Genomic DNA, 12841 nt, shown 5'->3' with positions numbered 1-12841 from the left:
GGCTGGAGTGCAGTGGCACCATCTCGGCTCACTGCAACCTCTGCCTCCTGGGTTCAAGCAATTCTCCTGCCTCAACCTCCCGAATAGCTGGGATTACAGGCGCCTGCCACCATACCCCACTAATTTTGTATTTTTAGTAGAGACAGGGTTTCACCATGTTGACCAGGCTGGTTTCAAACTCCTGACCTCAGGTGATCCACCCACCTCAGCTTCCCAAAGTGCTGGCATTGCAGAAATGAGCCACCGCGCCTAGCCTAGCTTGTGAATTTCTAAAACAAATTTAAAAATTCCAAGTGCTGCTGATGCTCAGCTGGGTGAGTGCCTTCTCTGTTGGGGTTCCGTGATAGCAAATTACTTTCCAGCTCAAATGTATTGCCACGGATTCTAGCATACATGACTAAAGCCGCATTTATATTTCAACATTCACTAGTTTGTACTTTGCAGAAATTTAGACCCATATTCTGTATTTAGCCCTGTCCTACTGGTTTCACATTGTTAGGTCTGGATTCTTATCATTTTGGTGTCAATATGGTACCTTCTGCAGTGCAACCAACACAGTGCTCCCTCTTAGAAGCTCAAGGGTTTTTTTTTTTTTTTTTTTCCATTCAAACCAATTTCAAAAACAGCATTTATTTATTTACTTATTTATTTTTGAGATAGGGTCTTGCTCTGTTGCCCAGGCTGGAGTACAGTGGTATGATTATAGCCTTGAACTCCTGGGCTCATGCTATCCTCCTGCGTCAGTCTTCTGAATAGCCAGAACTGCAGGCACAAATTACCATGCCCAGCTAATTTTTAAAGTTTTTTTAATCAAAACAGAGTCTGGCTATGTTGAAAGTGCTGGTCTTGAACTCCTGGCCTCAAGCGATCCTCCCACTGCAGCCTCCTAAAGTACTGGGATTGCAGGCATGAGCCACAGTGCCCAGCTCAAAAGCAGCATTGAGATGGCCATTGACTTGGAGTAGAACTATTCCAGGGAATGCACGTTTGCCTTCTCAGCTCCAGGGATCCTTTTGCATGCCTACTTGTCAGCCAGCTTGGTGGCCTGCCCTCCTGTCCTTTAGGGAAGACCAACAACTGCTGTTTCGAAAAAGCCCGTTTGTCTAAGCTCACCCCGCACCCATTCAGCACCACAAGCCACAGTTTCTCTGAATTTTCTGATGAGTCCAGCATTTCTCATGCTTCAGTCCGTGATGGTATGGGGGTTATTTCCCAGGAACTAGAGCTTTGCCACTCAGCGGAGCAGTCAACTGTGAAAGCATCTTCCGTCCATCCACTTAGCTTTCTGTATGTCAGCACTTTGATGCTTTTTTTTTTTTTTTTTTTAAAGTCTGAAGTCTTGATCAGCATCTTTAAAACACTTCTCCAGTTTCAGCATTTGGTCAGCAGGTATACCTTTTGGATGGCAGGGAGATCAGATTTCACCTTCACTGGACTTCTGATGAATTACACTTAACATTTGCACAGGGTTTTACAAATAGTGGGGCATTAGCGGGGCATACCCGCATCCATTGCTTCATCTGATTGGCATCAATTTCTGCCTGGATGACAGGAGGGCACTGCAGGTTGAGCCCGTTGCATGGACAAGGTTTCAGTGGCTTTCCCACAGCCAAGTCTCAGCCACAGGCTCTAACAGCTAAGGCCAGGCTTTCTCCAACAGCCTCTGCTCTGTGACAAGACACCCCTTAGTTGCCAAGAATAGGGCCAACCCTTTCCCTAGGTCTCCTCCTGCAGCCCAGCTGCTCAGGGCTCTTGCAGAAAGCAGGGCTTCCTGGAGACAGGAGGCAACCCCTGTCTCCTTAATGAGCGAGGGTGTTAGTTCAGGGGGAAGACACTTGTTTTTTAGCACATCAACCCATGAATTATTGGGGAGTTTCTTAGGAAAGTCTTTGTTTTAGTAAAAGTTGAAATTGATGTTTGGTTTTGAAATTGACTTTCAATAGGAGCTTTCGAGGAGAGGGAATGGCCTTCAATCCCTACATGTCAGGTTCACCCATGGTGAGGCTGTGACCCTACCCGACCCGTGCGGGGTGTCAGGCAGGCCTGGTGTAGTTGGTCTGTCCCTATCATTCCTCAGGAGTTAAAACACATGAGGAGCAACCCTTGGCTCTTATGAAGAATTCATTTCAAATGGTCTGTTCTTGAATTAGAAACACATGTTCAGTTCAGAAAGCAGTCGGCTGCTGGAGAGGTCGCTTTCCAGAATGAGCAGAGTGCTATCCAGCCTTTGTTAAGACTTGGTCATAAATGTGTGCGTTCGGCACCCCACGTGATGCTGTGGACTGAGCCGGAGCTGGGAGAGGCCAGGGCAGGGGGCACCCATCCGAATGAGACGTCGCTTTTTCATGACTGTCTCTGCTGTGATGTGGCGGGCTGCTTTGGAGCCTTCAGCTGTCCACGGCACTCATGCACAGACTCCCCAAGGAGACCCACTGAGGATATTTGGCTCAAGCAGTATCTAGTTCATTCTTTTTCCTCTGCCTTCCACTAGTGCAACAAGTCTGGGTGTTGAGGGAGTAATGGATATGTTAAAATGGATTATAGTAAAAGACAGAATGGTCACTGTCCTATATGTATCAGAACTGCCTTGTTAGGACCCCAGAATGGCAATTATTTTTGGCAAAATTAGGGTTCCCAAATTTAATGGCTGGCAGGAATTAGGTTGCATAGCCCACAGTGCCTGTCATAGATAGGTTCAGCCTTCTTTTATTCACCCAATACTTAAATTGTTCAGTGCCAGTTACCAGGCCTTGTGCAAGGCCCTGGGGATGGCAGAGAATTAAGATGCTCAAGTACTCATCAGTCAGCCAGAGAGGAAAGGTCTGAACCACAGAAAGAGCCCCCAAAGGTCCATGTTGCTTCCTGGTGCAGAGGCAGGACTGTTCAAGCCTGCTGGACCAATCCAAGAAGGCTTCATGGAAGAGGTGGTTTTGAACTGGGACTTCAGGAGTGGGTGCCGTTGTGAGGGTGCTTCCAGTGAGGGTGCTGGAAGAGGCCATTTCAGGGGTACACATGGCAAAGGCACGAAGCCAGGGAAGCCACATGAGAGCTGGGTAGCAGTGAGCATGCTGATGGCAGCCAAAGGAGGTGGGGGATTCAGAATGCCACGCCGAGGACAGTCAGTTTGATTTTTACGAGAAGTGGAGAACAATGGAAGATTTTTGAGCAGAAAATAATATGATTGGAATACTTTCTAAAGAGCATTCTGGAAAAGGTGTGAATGAAGGATCCAAGCGATATTTCAAAATTAGAATCAGCTGGGCCTAGCAACAAATTTGTGTGTGAAAGATTGGGAGGGGGTGACCAAAGGAGAAGGAAGAGTAAAATAGGACTCCGTGTGCCTGGATGAGGGAGAACAAGGGCAGATTTCAGAGGCAAAGGGTGATTTGAAGGGTTGGTGGGGACAGGGAAGAAAATAAGGGCCAGTTTGGGTGGCCTGTGCCTTGCCATTTTAAGACGCTTTGCTGACTGTAACTTATCGATGGTTGAAGGACAGAGGAAAATTCTGTTTCCCCCTGAGTTTTGAATGGAGAGACATACGCTTGGGCTGAAAGGAAGAAACTAGTGGGGGAGGAAGGAAAGAGAGGTTGAGACGAGAGAGGAGTGATGTCAGATGGAGCCGATCCAAGAAGAGCAGGGAAGGGGGTGGGTGGGGCTCAGGCAGAGGCGTGTGCCCTGGAGGCAGGCCAGCTTCTGAGCCAGGGAGACAGTGTCCAGAGAGGAGGAGGAAAGAAAAGGAAGATGAGGAGTTGACTCAAGTGTGCTTGGATTTGAGGGGAAAGGTCAGAAACAGGCCCTCAGTGTCTTCTACAATTATATTTTATAAAAATAAGTAAAATAACACTGAGAAGCTCATAATGAAAACCAGCTCCCCTGCCCCCTTCCCCATCCTTCTTCCCACGCCCCAGAGGCAGCCACATGTAACTCTTCCAGCTGTTTCTTTTCTTTGGTACTTACCTCTGTATTTCTAAATTGATTTATCAGCTTTAGACATTGTATATTGACTCCCCTTCCTCCCAATTCCCAACAGAGTTATCCTACAGTCAATATGCAACGTCTACGCTATGCTGAGCTCAATAGCTCTCTAAGATTGTGTTACTTTCCTTTTTCCTTTTCTCCTACGTGTTGCTTATACCCTATGTGTCTATTTTGGAGCCTTCCTACCCTTCAACAGCCTCTTAATACAATTTTCTATATCATAAAAAGTATCAGATCATTTGTCAGTTCCATTTTTTAAAAGATAGACCTCCTTCCTGGAATTCTTATTCTTTCTGATCTAACCCGGACTGGTTATTCTCTAGACTTTTGCAATAAGGCTTTCAATCCGAGCCTGCCTTCACTACTATCCTAGAAATGTCTTTAACCTCTCTCCGCTTTCTTTACTCTCTGTTGCTTTTTCATTTTACTCCCTTGTTTCAGTAGTGCACATTTCCCAATACCTTTTTAAGAAAGGGTGCTTGAGAGATAGCATTTTAAAATTTTTAAAGTATTGCCTGTCTAAATATATCTTTATTCTTCTCTTGAAATTGATGGGTATTTTTGCTGGGTATAGAATTCAAGGTTGACCATTATATTCTATCAATATTTGACATTGTTCCCTTCTCTTCTAGTTTCCAATATTGTTGAGAAGCCTGGTGATGCCTTCCTGATTTGCAATTTTTATATTTTTTTCCCTTGAAGTTTGTAATATCTCCTTTTTATCTTCACTGTTCTGAATGTGGCTTCGTTTATTCCTTTTATTCAATAATTGTGCTGGGATCTTTCATTTCCTTCAGTTCTGGGAAGTTGTGTGTTTATTTGATAATTCTCTCCTTACCACTCCATTACCCCTACATACCAGTTTTTCTGATCTCTCTTTTTCTGGAAGGACTTCCTAGGTTGACCCTTTAATTTTCTTATGATTTCCTTCCTATTGTTCATCATTTTGTCATCATCTTCTATCTTCTGAAAGATTTCCTTGATTTTTGTCTACCAGCCCCTTTCATTGAAATCTGATTTTGGCAAGTGCCTTTTTAATCAGCAAGGGCTCACCCTTATTCTCTGACTATCCCTTTTGTATGGCAAACAATTCTTGCATCTTGGATGCAATGTCTTCTGCTTCTCTGAGGGTAGTATGTGTTTATTTTCTTGCACTGTGTCTGTCTCTTTAGAGTTCCTTTTCATTAGTTGGTGTGGCTTGCTTTGGTCCCTGTCGTTCACACTGGCGGCTTTCCTCCTATGTCAGGTGATTTTGACTTTGGTTCACATTTAATGGGGAGACACTAGATAGAGTTTCATGACTGTGGGCATCATTATAGGGTCAATTTGAAGAATCCTTCTATCTCCAGCTAGAGGTATAAGCAAGTGGCTGGGAGCTTAACAGAGGATGGGGACTGTGAGCCTCCTTATTTAGGGAGCAGACTTTCACTTCGTGTTTTTAGACTGGTGTCTTACTGCTGTCTTCCACTGTAGCTGGTATCTTCATGGTTTTCAATCCCCCTGCCTCAGTTTCTCTGTCTAACCCAGCCTTTTTCAACCAGGGTTCCAAAGAGATGTAAACCCTGATGCCATTCTATTGTACGGAATGAACTAACTTCTCTATATCTAGAATGGAATTAGCTCTGTATCATCCTGAGGGAAAATAGAGAAAGTAATCACTCATTGTTTTCTCTTGGGCTTCTCTTCTGGAACATTGGTTAGGAAAGGCTGTTGGAGAAACCACCTCTCTCAGGGTGTTCTGGCAAACCTGCCTTTGTGGGTGGAGGGGGGGGGCATGTATTTGATCTGCCATATTTATCTTAGTTTTATTTTTAAAATTTTTAGTTATGTGTACAGAGTAGATGTATATATGTATGGGGTATATGAGGTATTTTGATACAGGTATGCAGTGTGTAATAATCAGGGTAATGGCGTATCTATTACCCCAAGCATTTATCATTTCTTTACAAACATTCCAATTCTACTCTTTTATTTAAAAATGTGCAAAAGATAATTGCTGACTGCAGTCACCCTGTTGTGCTATCAAATACTAGATCTTATTAATTCTGTCTAACTATATTTGAACCCATTAACCACCTCCACTGCCCTTCTCCCCAGCTTAGTGAGGCTGGAGTGCAGTGGTGCTATCTCGGCTCACTGCAACCTCCACCTCTTGGGTTCAAGTGATTCTCCTGCCTCAGCCTCCCGAGTAGCTGGGATTGCAGGTGTGCTCCACTACACCAGGTTAATTTTTTTTTTTTTTTGGTATATTTGGAAGAGATGAGGTTTCGCCATCTTGGTCAGGCTGGTCTCGAATTTGGGGCCTCAAGTGATCCCCCCACCTCGGCCTCCCAAAGTGCTGGGATTACAGGCTGAGCCACCGCGCCTGGCCCGCTTAGTGAGTTTTAAAACAAAACTGGACAGCAGGTCAAGATGCAGTCACTGATTTTTGTTGGGTCCTAATCGCTGGGCTTTGGCGCTCTGGGCATTGTGGGCACCAGACTGATGGGGGCGGGGGGATGGCGTTGCTTTGCCAGCGGTTCCTCAGCCAGACCCGGGTATTTTTAGGCGTCCTGTGCACGGTCGGGAGGGGCTTCCTGGAGGGCTAGTTCCAGGAACGAATTCAAAGGAGGAAAGGGCGGCAGCTTCCGGCCGCTTCCCAAGAGGGCTGGGAAATGCGAATCGGGAGGTTCCTCCGTTGGAAGTCCCTTCGGCTGGCGACGTGGGCGCTGTGGCCCCCGTGGAGCCTGAGCCCTCTGCAGCCGGCGGGAGAGGCCGGGGACCCTGGGGGGAGCGTGGTTCAGACACTGAGGGGGTCGGTGGCATCAGGTCCCTTTCAGACCTTTGCGATGCACCCATGGTGTCCGCGCGCTGTGAAACCGGGAATTGTTGGGTGCCGGAGCCAAACCGGTTTGGAGAGTGCAGCCGTCTACGCAGGAGAGGCTGGAAACCCCCCCGCCCTGGGCAGGGGTCCCTGGCGGCTCCCGGGTGACCCACGGCGCCCTCGAAGATGCAGGCGGACGCCGCGTGTCCTGCTAGCGTGATGTCGCGGGGGTGGCCACGGAGTCCTCACGGGGACCCCACTCGCCGGGGCTCATGGAGGGGACCCCGACGGGGCGTTCAGGGCTGAGGTTTCCTAATCCCGTGTGTGTTTTTCTTTTCCCCGACGCCCAGCGGAGGAGCCCTCGGAGGCGCCCTCGCCCCCGCCACCCGCAGAGACCCCCAAGGAGCAGCCGCAGCCCAAGCCCACCCCGCCGAGGCCCAGCGGCCCCGAAACCCCGGAGGACCCTGCGCGACGGCCGCCCGCGGGCCAGCGGCCCGTCCTGCCCCAGGGGCCCCTGCAGCCGCGGCCCCCCGAGGAGAGGCCGCCCCTGCCCGCCTGGCCCGGCCGGACCGCGCGGCCCCAGCTGCCGGGCTCCACCGGGGTCATCATGGAGACGGGCCAGGCCGGGCCTCCCGCAGGCGCGGGCGTGTCGGGGCGGGGCCTGCCGCGGGGTGTGGACGGCCACACCGGGAGCGGGACCGTCCCCAGCGCAGAAGGCTTTGCGGGCGCACCAGGTGAGGCCCAGGGCTGCGCGGGGAGGAGCATGGGGAGGAGTGCGGGGCTCGTCCAGACCTTCCACCTGAGCCTCGGGGTCTGCTGAGGGGCTTGGCGGGCCAGGGTCCAACCTTCAGGGGGACAAGTTCAGAAGTGCAGCTTTGGAGGGATGCTGAGGCCTGAGGGATCACTCATGCTAATCCAGCACGCGGAGGCTGGGGCGCCTCAGGGACAGTGCAGTCGTCCATACTTAGAATGGCCCGGCCGGCTGGAGTACCAGTGCCACATGGCAGCTCACTGATTCCCAGCAGGAAGGATCTTGGAAGCCAGAAGGGTATTGGGAGCTTGGGTAGTAGCAAAGCAGGTGGCACAGCAGCCTGGCTAGGCAGGAGGGCTGTCAACCATAGGCTTTGGGACTCGGGGCAGCTTCCTGAGCTCTCTGAGCTTCCTTCAACCACACAATGAGGAGAGTGCAGGACCTCAGAGGGTTACTGTGAGGATGGAGAAAAGCCCAGTTCAGTGCCCTACTGGGAAGTGCTCCCCATGAGTTGTGAATGTCCACACCATTACTGTTATGGTGACAGTGGGGGTGGTGTCACAGTACAGACAGGAGCAGAAGGAAGTGAGCATTTGTGGGATTCCCACCACGAGCCAGGGACTGAACCGCAACCGGATCTCCTGCACCCCTCCCAGCTGCACCATGAAGCCAGTGTTGTTTTACAGATGAGGAAACAGATTTGTGGCTATAACAGATAAACAGATGACCCTGAATGCAGCAGATCATGTCACCTGCCATAGATACATGCATAGAACAATGCAAACCAGTCCCCTCTGAGTCAGACCAGGCTGACCATCAGGGACGTGCAGACACTGGCAGGGCTGGGGTCGTTCCCCATCAGTGATAGCCTGGTGCACCCGTGGCCCCTGATGCCCATGGCTGTCTGGAAGGCCGGGTCACTGCTGAGAAGACAAGAAGACATTTTCTCTCACCAGCTCTCTTTTTTTCTATTCCTTCTAAGACACCTGAGCTGCAGCGGTCACAGCTCTTAGGCAGATGTCCTGTGTTTTCCAAGATAACACTTACCTTCTGTTAGTTCCATGTATCATGGATGCGTAGGCTCTCTTGGGCTATTTGTTCACTCATTCATCCATCCATGCACCCTTGCATGCATGCAGCACTCACCCATACATCTATCTGTGTATGCCTTCCATCCATCCACCCATCCACATATCTATCCATGTATCCACCCATCAACACATCCATCCACCAATCTATGCATCTATCCATCCACCCACATATGCATCCTCATATGCAGAGGCTGGGGCACCCCAGGGACCCACGCACCCATGTATCCATGCACATATCTATCCACCCACCCATGCATGTGCACATCCCTCCACGCATCAAGCTGTGCACTCTTCCCTGCATGTATCCACTCATCTATTTGTCCCTGCACTTATGCACCCACCCATCCATGCCTCCATTTAATAAGGACTGTGTTCAGTCTAGCTGAAGCCGAAGCTCTTGAACAGATAACACTGCTAGAGGGCAAATGTTAGCTGGCTTGTGTGACTCTCTCAGTCGCAGAGAAGTCTCCAAGGCTCCAGCACCCATCTCTTTCTTCCCTGCAGCCAGCTTGCCCTCAGTGCCCTCTTCCCTGCCAGGGATAAATGGGCTAGCGAGGAAGCAGGGACAGGCTGGCACAAATGTACCTCTGCTTCTAGGAGGGCAGTGACAGTGGGTGCCCTTGTTCTATGTCTCTTTAATAGTGAAGACTCGATTTGAACTTGTGAGGGAGGAGCAAGGAGAAAAAGGGGGCTCAGAACAAGGAGCTGGTGCTTAGGATCTTGTTTGACATGCCATTTCCTTTTTGTTTTTCAGGATACCCAAAGTCACCTCCTGTAGCTTCCCCAGGTACGTCTGCTGAGAGACCAGGGGCAGGAGGAGCAGTCTCCTTGGTGGCCTCTGCCCCTCCTCTGCATTTCCTGCCTCCTCCCTCCAAGCTATTAGCACAGATCAAGCCTGGGCCCAGCCCTTCCCACCCACCAGCACTGGGACAGCCCTCAGCTGACTACAGTGGACTAAATTCCCCAAGGTTTGCTCCCAAAAGAGGGCCAGAGTCAGGCCCAAGACGAGGAATCTTCCTTCCTCCATCATCCCAGCTCATTGAGTTTCCCAAGGGGATCACTGGGTGGGCCTCTGCCCTTGTGTGGTCCTAATGAGCTTCCTGGGGCTCCAGGTTTTATTGATTTATTAGTAAGGAAGCAGCTCCCTAGATGATGATGCACCCACTGCCTGGCCTGGCCTCCTAACACGTGTGCTCACGAGTGTGCGTGCACACACACACACACCCCCATCTCATATGCTTACATGCCCAGCCTCACACACACCCTCCTAACAAGAGCCTGTCCAGTTTCTCAGATTCCTCAGCTGTCCTGCCTGCTGATCTCCGACAGGGAACCCTCTGGCTCTCGGGCGTGAGGAGTTTGCTTCACCACTTTGGGTGAAATAAAATGGGCCTGACACATAGACTTCAGTTTTCCAGGCCCTCCCGCTAGAGGACAGAAGCATCCAGGTCAATCCATTCCATCCTTTCCCTGCTCCAGGAGCTCCGGTGCCTTCTCTGGTGTCTTTTTCTGCGGGCCTCACCCAGAAGCCTTTCCCCAGCGATGGGGGCGTTGTCCTCTTTAACAAAGTGCTGGTGAACGACGGGGACGTTTACAACCCCAGCACGGGTGAGTGAGTGAAGGGAACTGGTACTGTGTCCTCCTCCTACCCCAATGCAGGTGGGACCCCTCCCACCATGGCTGGCTGGTTGCCAGGGTCCCGTGGGCTCAGGGAGCAGATGCCTGAGTGGGCCTGCACTCCTCTGCCCCACTCTGGGCTTTCATGTAGAACGTTTCCCGGCTCGAGGGCTGCAGGCTGCATGGGTGTGTAACATTTTCTAGTGGTGAGGTCAACACACCAGTCCTCAGTGTTCACCACTGGGGTTGCTATTCATTTTTTATGGCAGTTACGAGGGCTCTGCCAGCATAGCCCACCATGCCCTGGCCACCTCTGATAGCCACCGTTGCGCCCGTCTCTCTCGGGCTCCGACAGTCGTCCTGACACCCTGGGCCGACAAGCAGGAGGCTCCCTCAGGGTCTCCTGGTTTATGATGAACAGGGCCAAAGAGGGACTGCGCTCCCCAGAGGGCCGCATGCTCCGCCACACAGTCCCTTCAGCTGGGAGCCTGAGTCTACCTGCGGCGCCTGGTGGGTCCCCCTGCCCCAGGTTGTTTCTGGGGGTCCCAAGGATCATGGGTGTGGAATTTACCTCTGAGTTCTGTGTCCATCAGCGTCCACCTGGGCTGGGCTACTCTGCCCAGACCGAGGGCAGCTTCAAGGAAAGCAGGGCCCAGGGGTGCCTGGGCCCATCAGAACAGAAGCCCAGGCAGGTGTGGGGAGGTCCCCCTGGCCCGGGGTCTTTCCTGACCTCTCTCTGCCCTCAGCAGTCACTGTTCTGCTTCCGTACTGTGAACAGGGCCTCCTGGAGCGGGGCAGGGCGGGGCAGTGGATTTCAGGGAGGCCTTGACACTCATAAGCCACTGGGAGGGAGGGAGACTTGGTTTCCTTCTTGGTAGTTTTTAGCCACCCCCAGCCTCACATTTGCCCTGTCTGGTCACTGTCTGGCTAAATCCCATCTGTCCTTAGGCAGTGGCTCTTAACTGTTAGGTTAGCAAGCCTAAGTTACCTGCAGAACTCAAGAGAAATGAATGATGAGTGCCCCGGGCTGATGAGGCTGAAGCTTGGCATCTAAGGCAGGTCAGGGTGAGAGGAATGCTGCTGACTTCCCCCCGCCGTGTAGCTTCCTCCGGGCCCCGCAGGCCTCCAGGCCTCTGCTCAGAGTGGCAGTGGCCTTTGGGATCAGTACGTCCGTGAAGGGGAATCCATGTGGGTCTCAATGCTTGCCGCCTCAGAAGAAAGAATCTGACCAAGGGGCATGAGGCAGAGTGAGACTGAGGCAAGTTTTAGAGCAGGAAAGTACACTTGTAAGACGGCCGGGTGGGTGACGAGAGATTCAAGTGCGGTCTGACCAGTGACTTGGGGTCTTATACATTGGCATGCTTCTGGGGGGCTGCGTCCCTTTCCTGATTCTTCCCTTGGGGGGCCGTCCACATGCACAGTGGCCTGCCAGCGCCTGAGAGGGGGCGTGTGCGGTGTTTCCTGGAGTTGTGTGCGTGCCCACGTGACATGTTCTTCCCATACCAGTCAAGTGCTCCCAGGAGGTCACACAGCAGTTAAACATCATTTAAACGTCATTTTTGCCTCTTAATGCGCATGCATGAGCTTCATCGCCCAACTCCGGAGATCTTATAGGGAAGCCGCTGATTACCAGCTTCAGGTTTTGTCTGTTGGGCGACTGCCTTTCTGTGGTGCTGGCTGCGACCAATCAATCATTAATTTAGAGAGACAGTTAACAATTGCGGGACCATCATCTGATGGTTGCCTGACATTCCTAGTTGGGGTAGGGGCTCTCCTGCCCTGCTTCCATCTGCCTAACAAGGTCACCCTCCCCAGGTCACTCTGTACTGCCTTGGCCATAGGGATGGCTCATCTGCTTGGACAGGTCGGGTGGTGCTTGCAGGCAGGGACCGTGACCTACAGTCTCGCATTCCCAGAGCTCCCTCTTATCTTGCATGGAGCACGTGCAGAAAGGAAATTCTGGGTGAACTGAGCGAAACTTCACCACAGGTGACTCTGAACAAAGGTGAAAGCCACACCTAAAACGCCAGGGCTGGCGCTGGCCTCAGGACCAGGTGCCTTAGGAAGCCTCTGAAAAGCCCTCAGTTACTTGCTGTTCAAAGTTGGGAAGGGGACTGGGTAGCCGGGCCTCTTCTGTCTTCCAGAGCAGACTGAAGGCCTGGGTCCCTGAGAACCACTTTTTGTTTGTTTGAGGCAGAGTCTTGCTTTGTCGCCCGGGCTGGAGTGCAGTGGTGCCATCTCGGCTCACCGCAACCTCTGCCACGTGGATTCAAGGGATTCTCATGCCTCAGCCTCCCGAGTAGTTGGGACTACAGGTGCACACCACCATGCCCGTCTAAATATTTTTTGTATTTTTAGTAGAGATGGGTTACCCATATTGGCCAGGCTGGTCTCAAACTCCTGACCTCAGGTGATCTGCCCACCTTGGCCTCCCCAAAGTGCTGGGATTCCCACAGGCGTGAGCCACCACAAATGCACAGTACCACTCTTTTTAGCTCCTGGGCCCTCTGTTTTATGTCCACTCTTGGCTTGTGGTCAGTGGCAAGGTCTGGTGTCCACTGCGGAGCCCGTGAGTGATGGCCATTCCTGCCAGCATTTGGT

General features: G+C 51.5%; 1 protein-coding gene across 3 annotated transcripts in view; it reads left to right on the top strand.

Annotated features, from left to right (window-relative positions):
* Window positions 1-12841, top strand: part of EMILIN2 (elastin microfibril interfacer 2) — a 60177-nt gene that overhangs the window by 45729 nt on the left and 1607 nt on the right. For 2 of the 3 annotated variants that reach the window (XM_009192480.4, XM_017951590.3), the window contains exons 5-7: window positions 7132-7515; window positions 9378-9410; window positions 10034-10231. In XM_009192480.4, coding sequence (XP_009190744.2) covers window positions 7132-7515; window positions 9378-9410; window positions 10034-10231 — 615 coding nt within the window. The remainder of the gene's footprint in view (window positions 1-7131; window positions 7516-9377; window positions 9411-10033; window positions 10232-12841) is intronic. The other variant, XM_009192481.4, reaches the window with a different exon arrangement.

This window comes from Papio anubis, chromosome 19 (genome assembly GCF_008728515.1).
Source record: "Papio anubis isolate 15944 chromosome 19, Panubis1.0, whole genome shotgun sequence".
NCBI classification, from domain to species: Eukaryota; Metazoa; Chordata; class Mammalia; order Primates; family Cercopithecidae; genus Papio; species Papio anubis.
The sequence above is the reverse complement of the archived record's forward strand: the minus strand, read 5'-3'. Positions and strand labels throughout refer to the sequence as shown.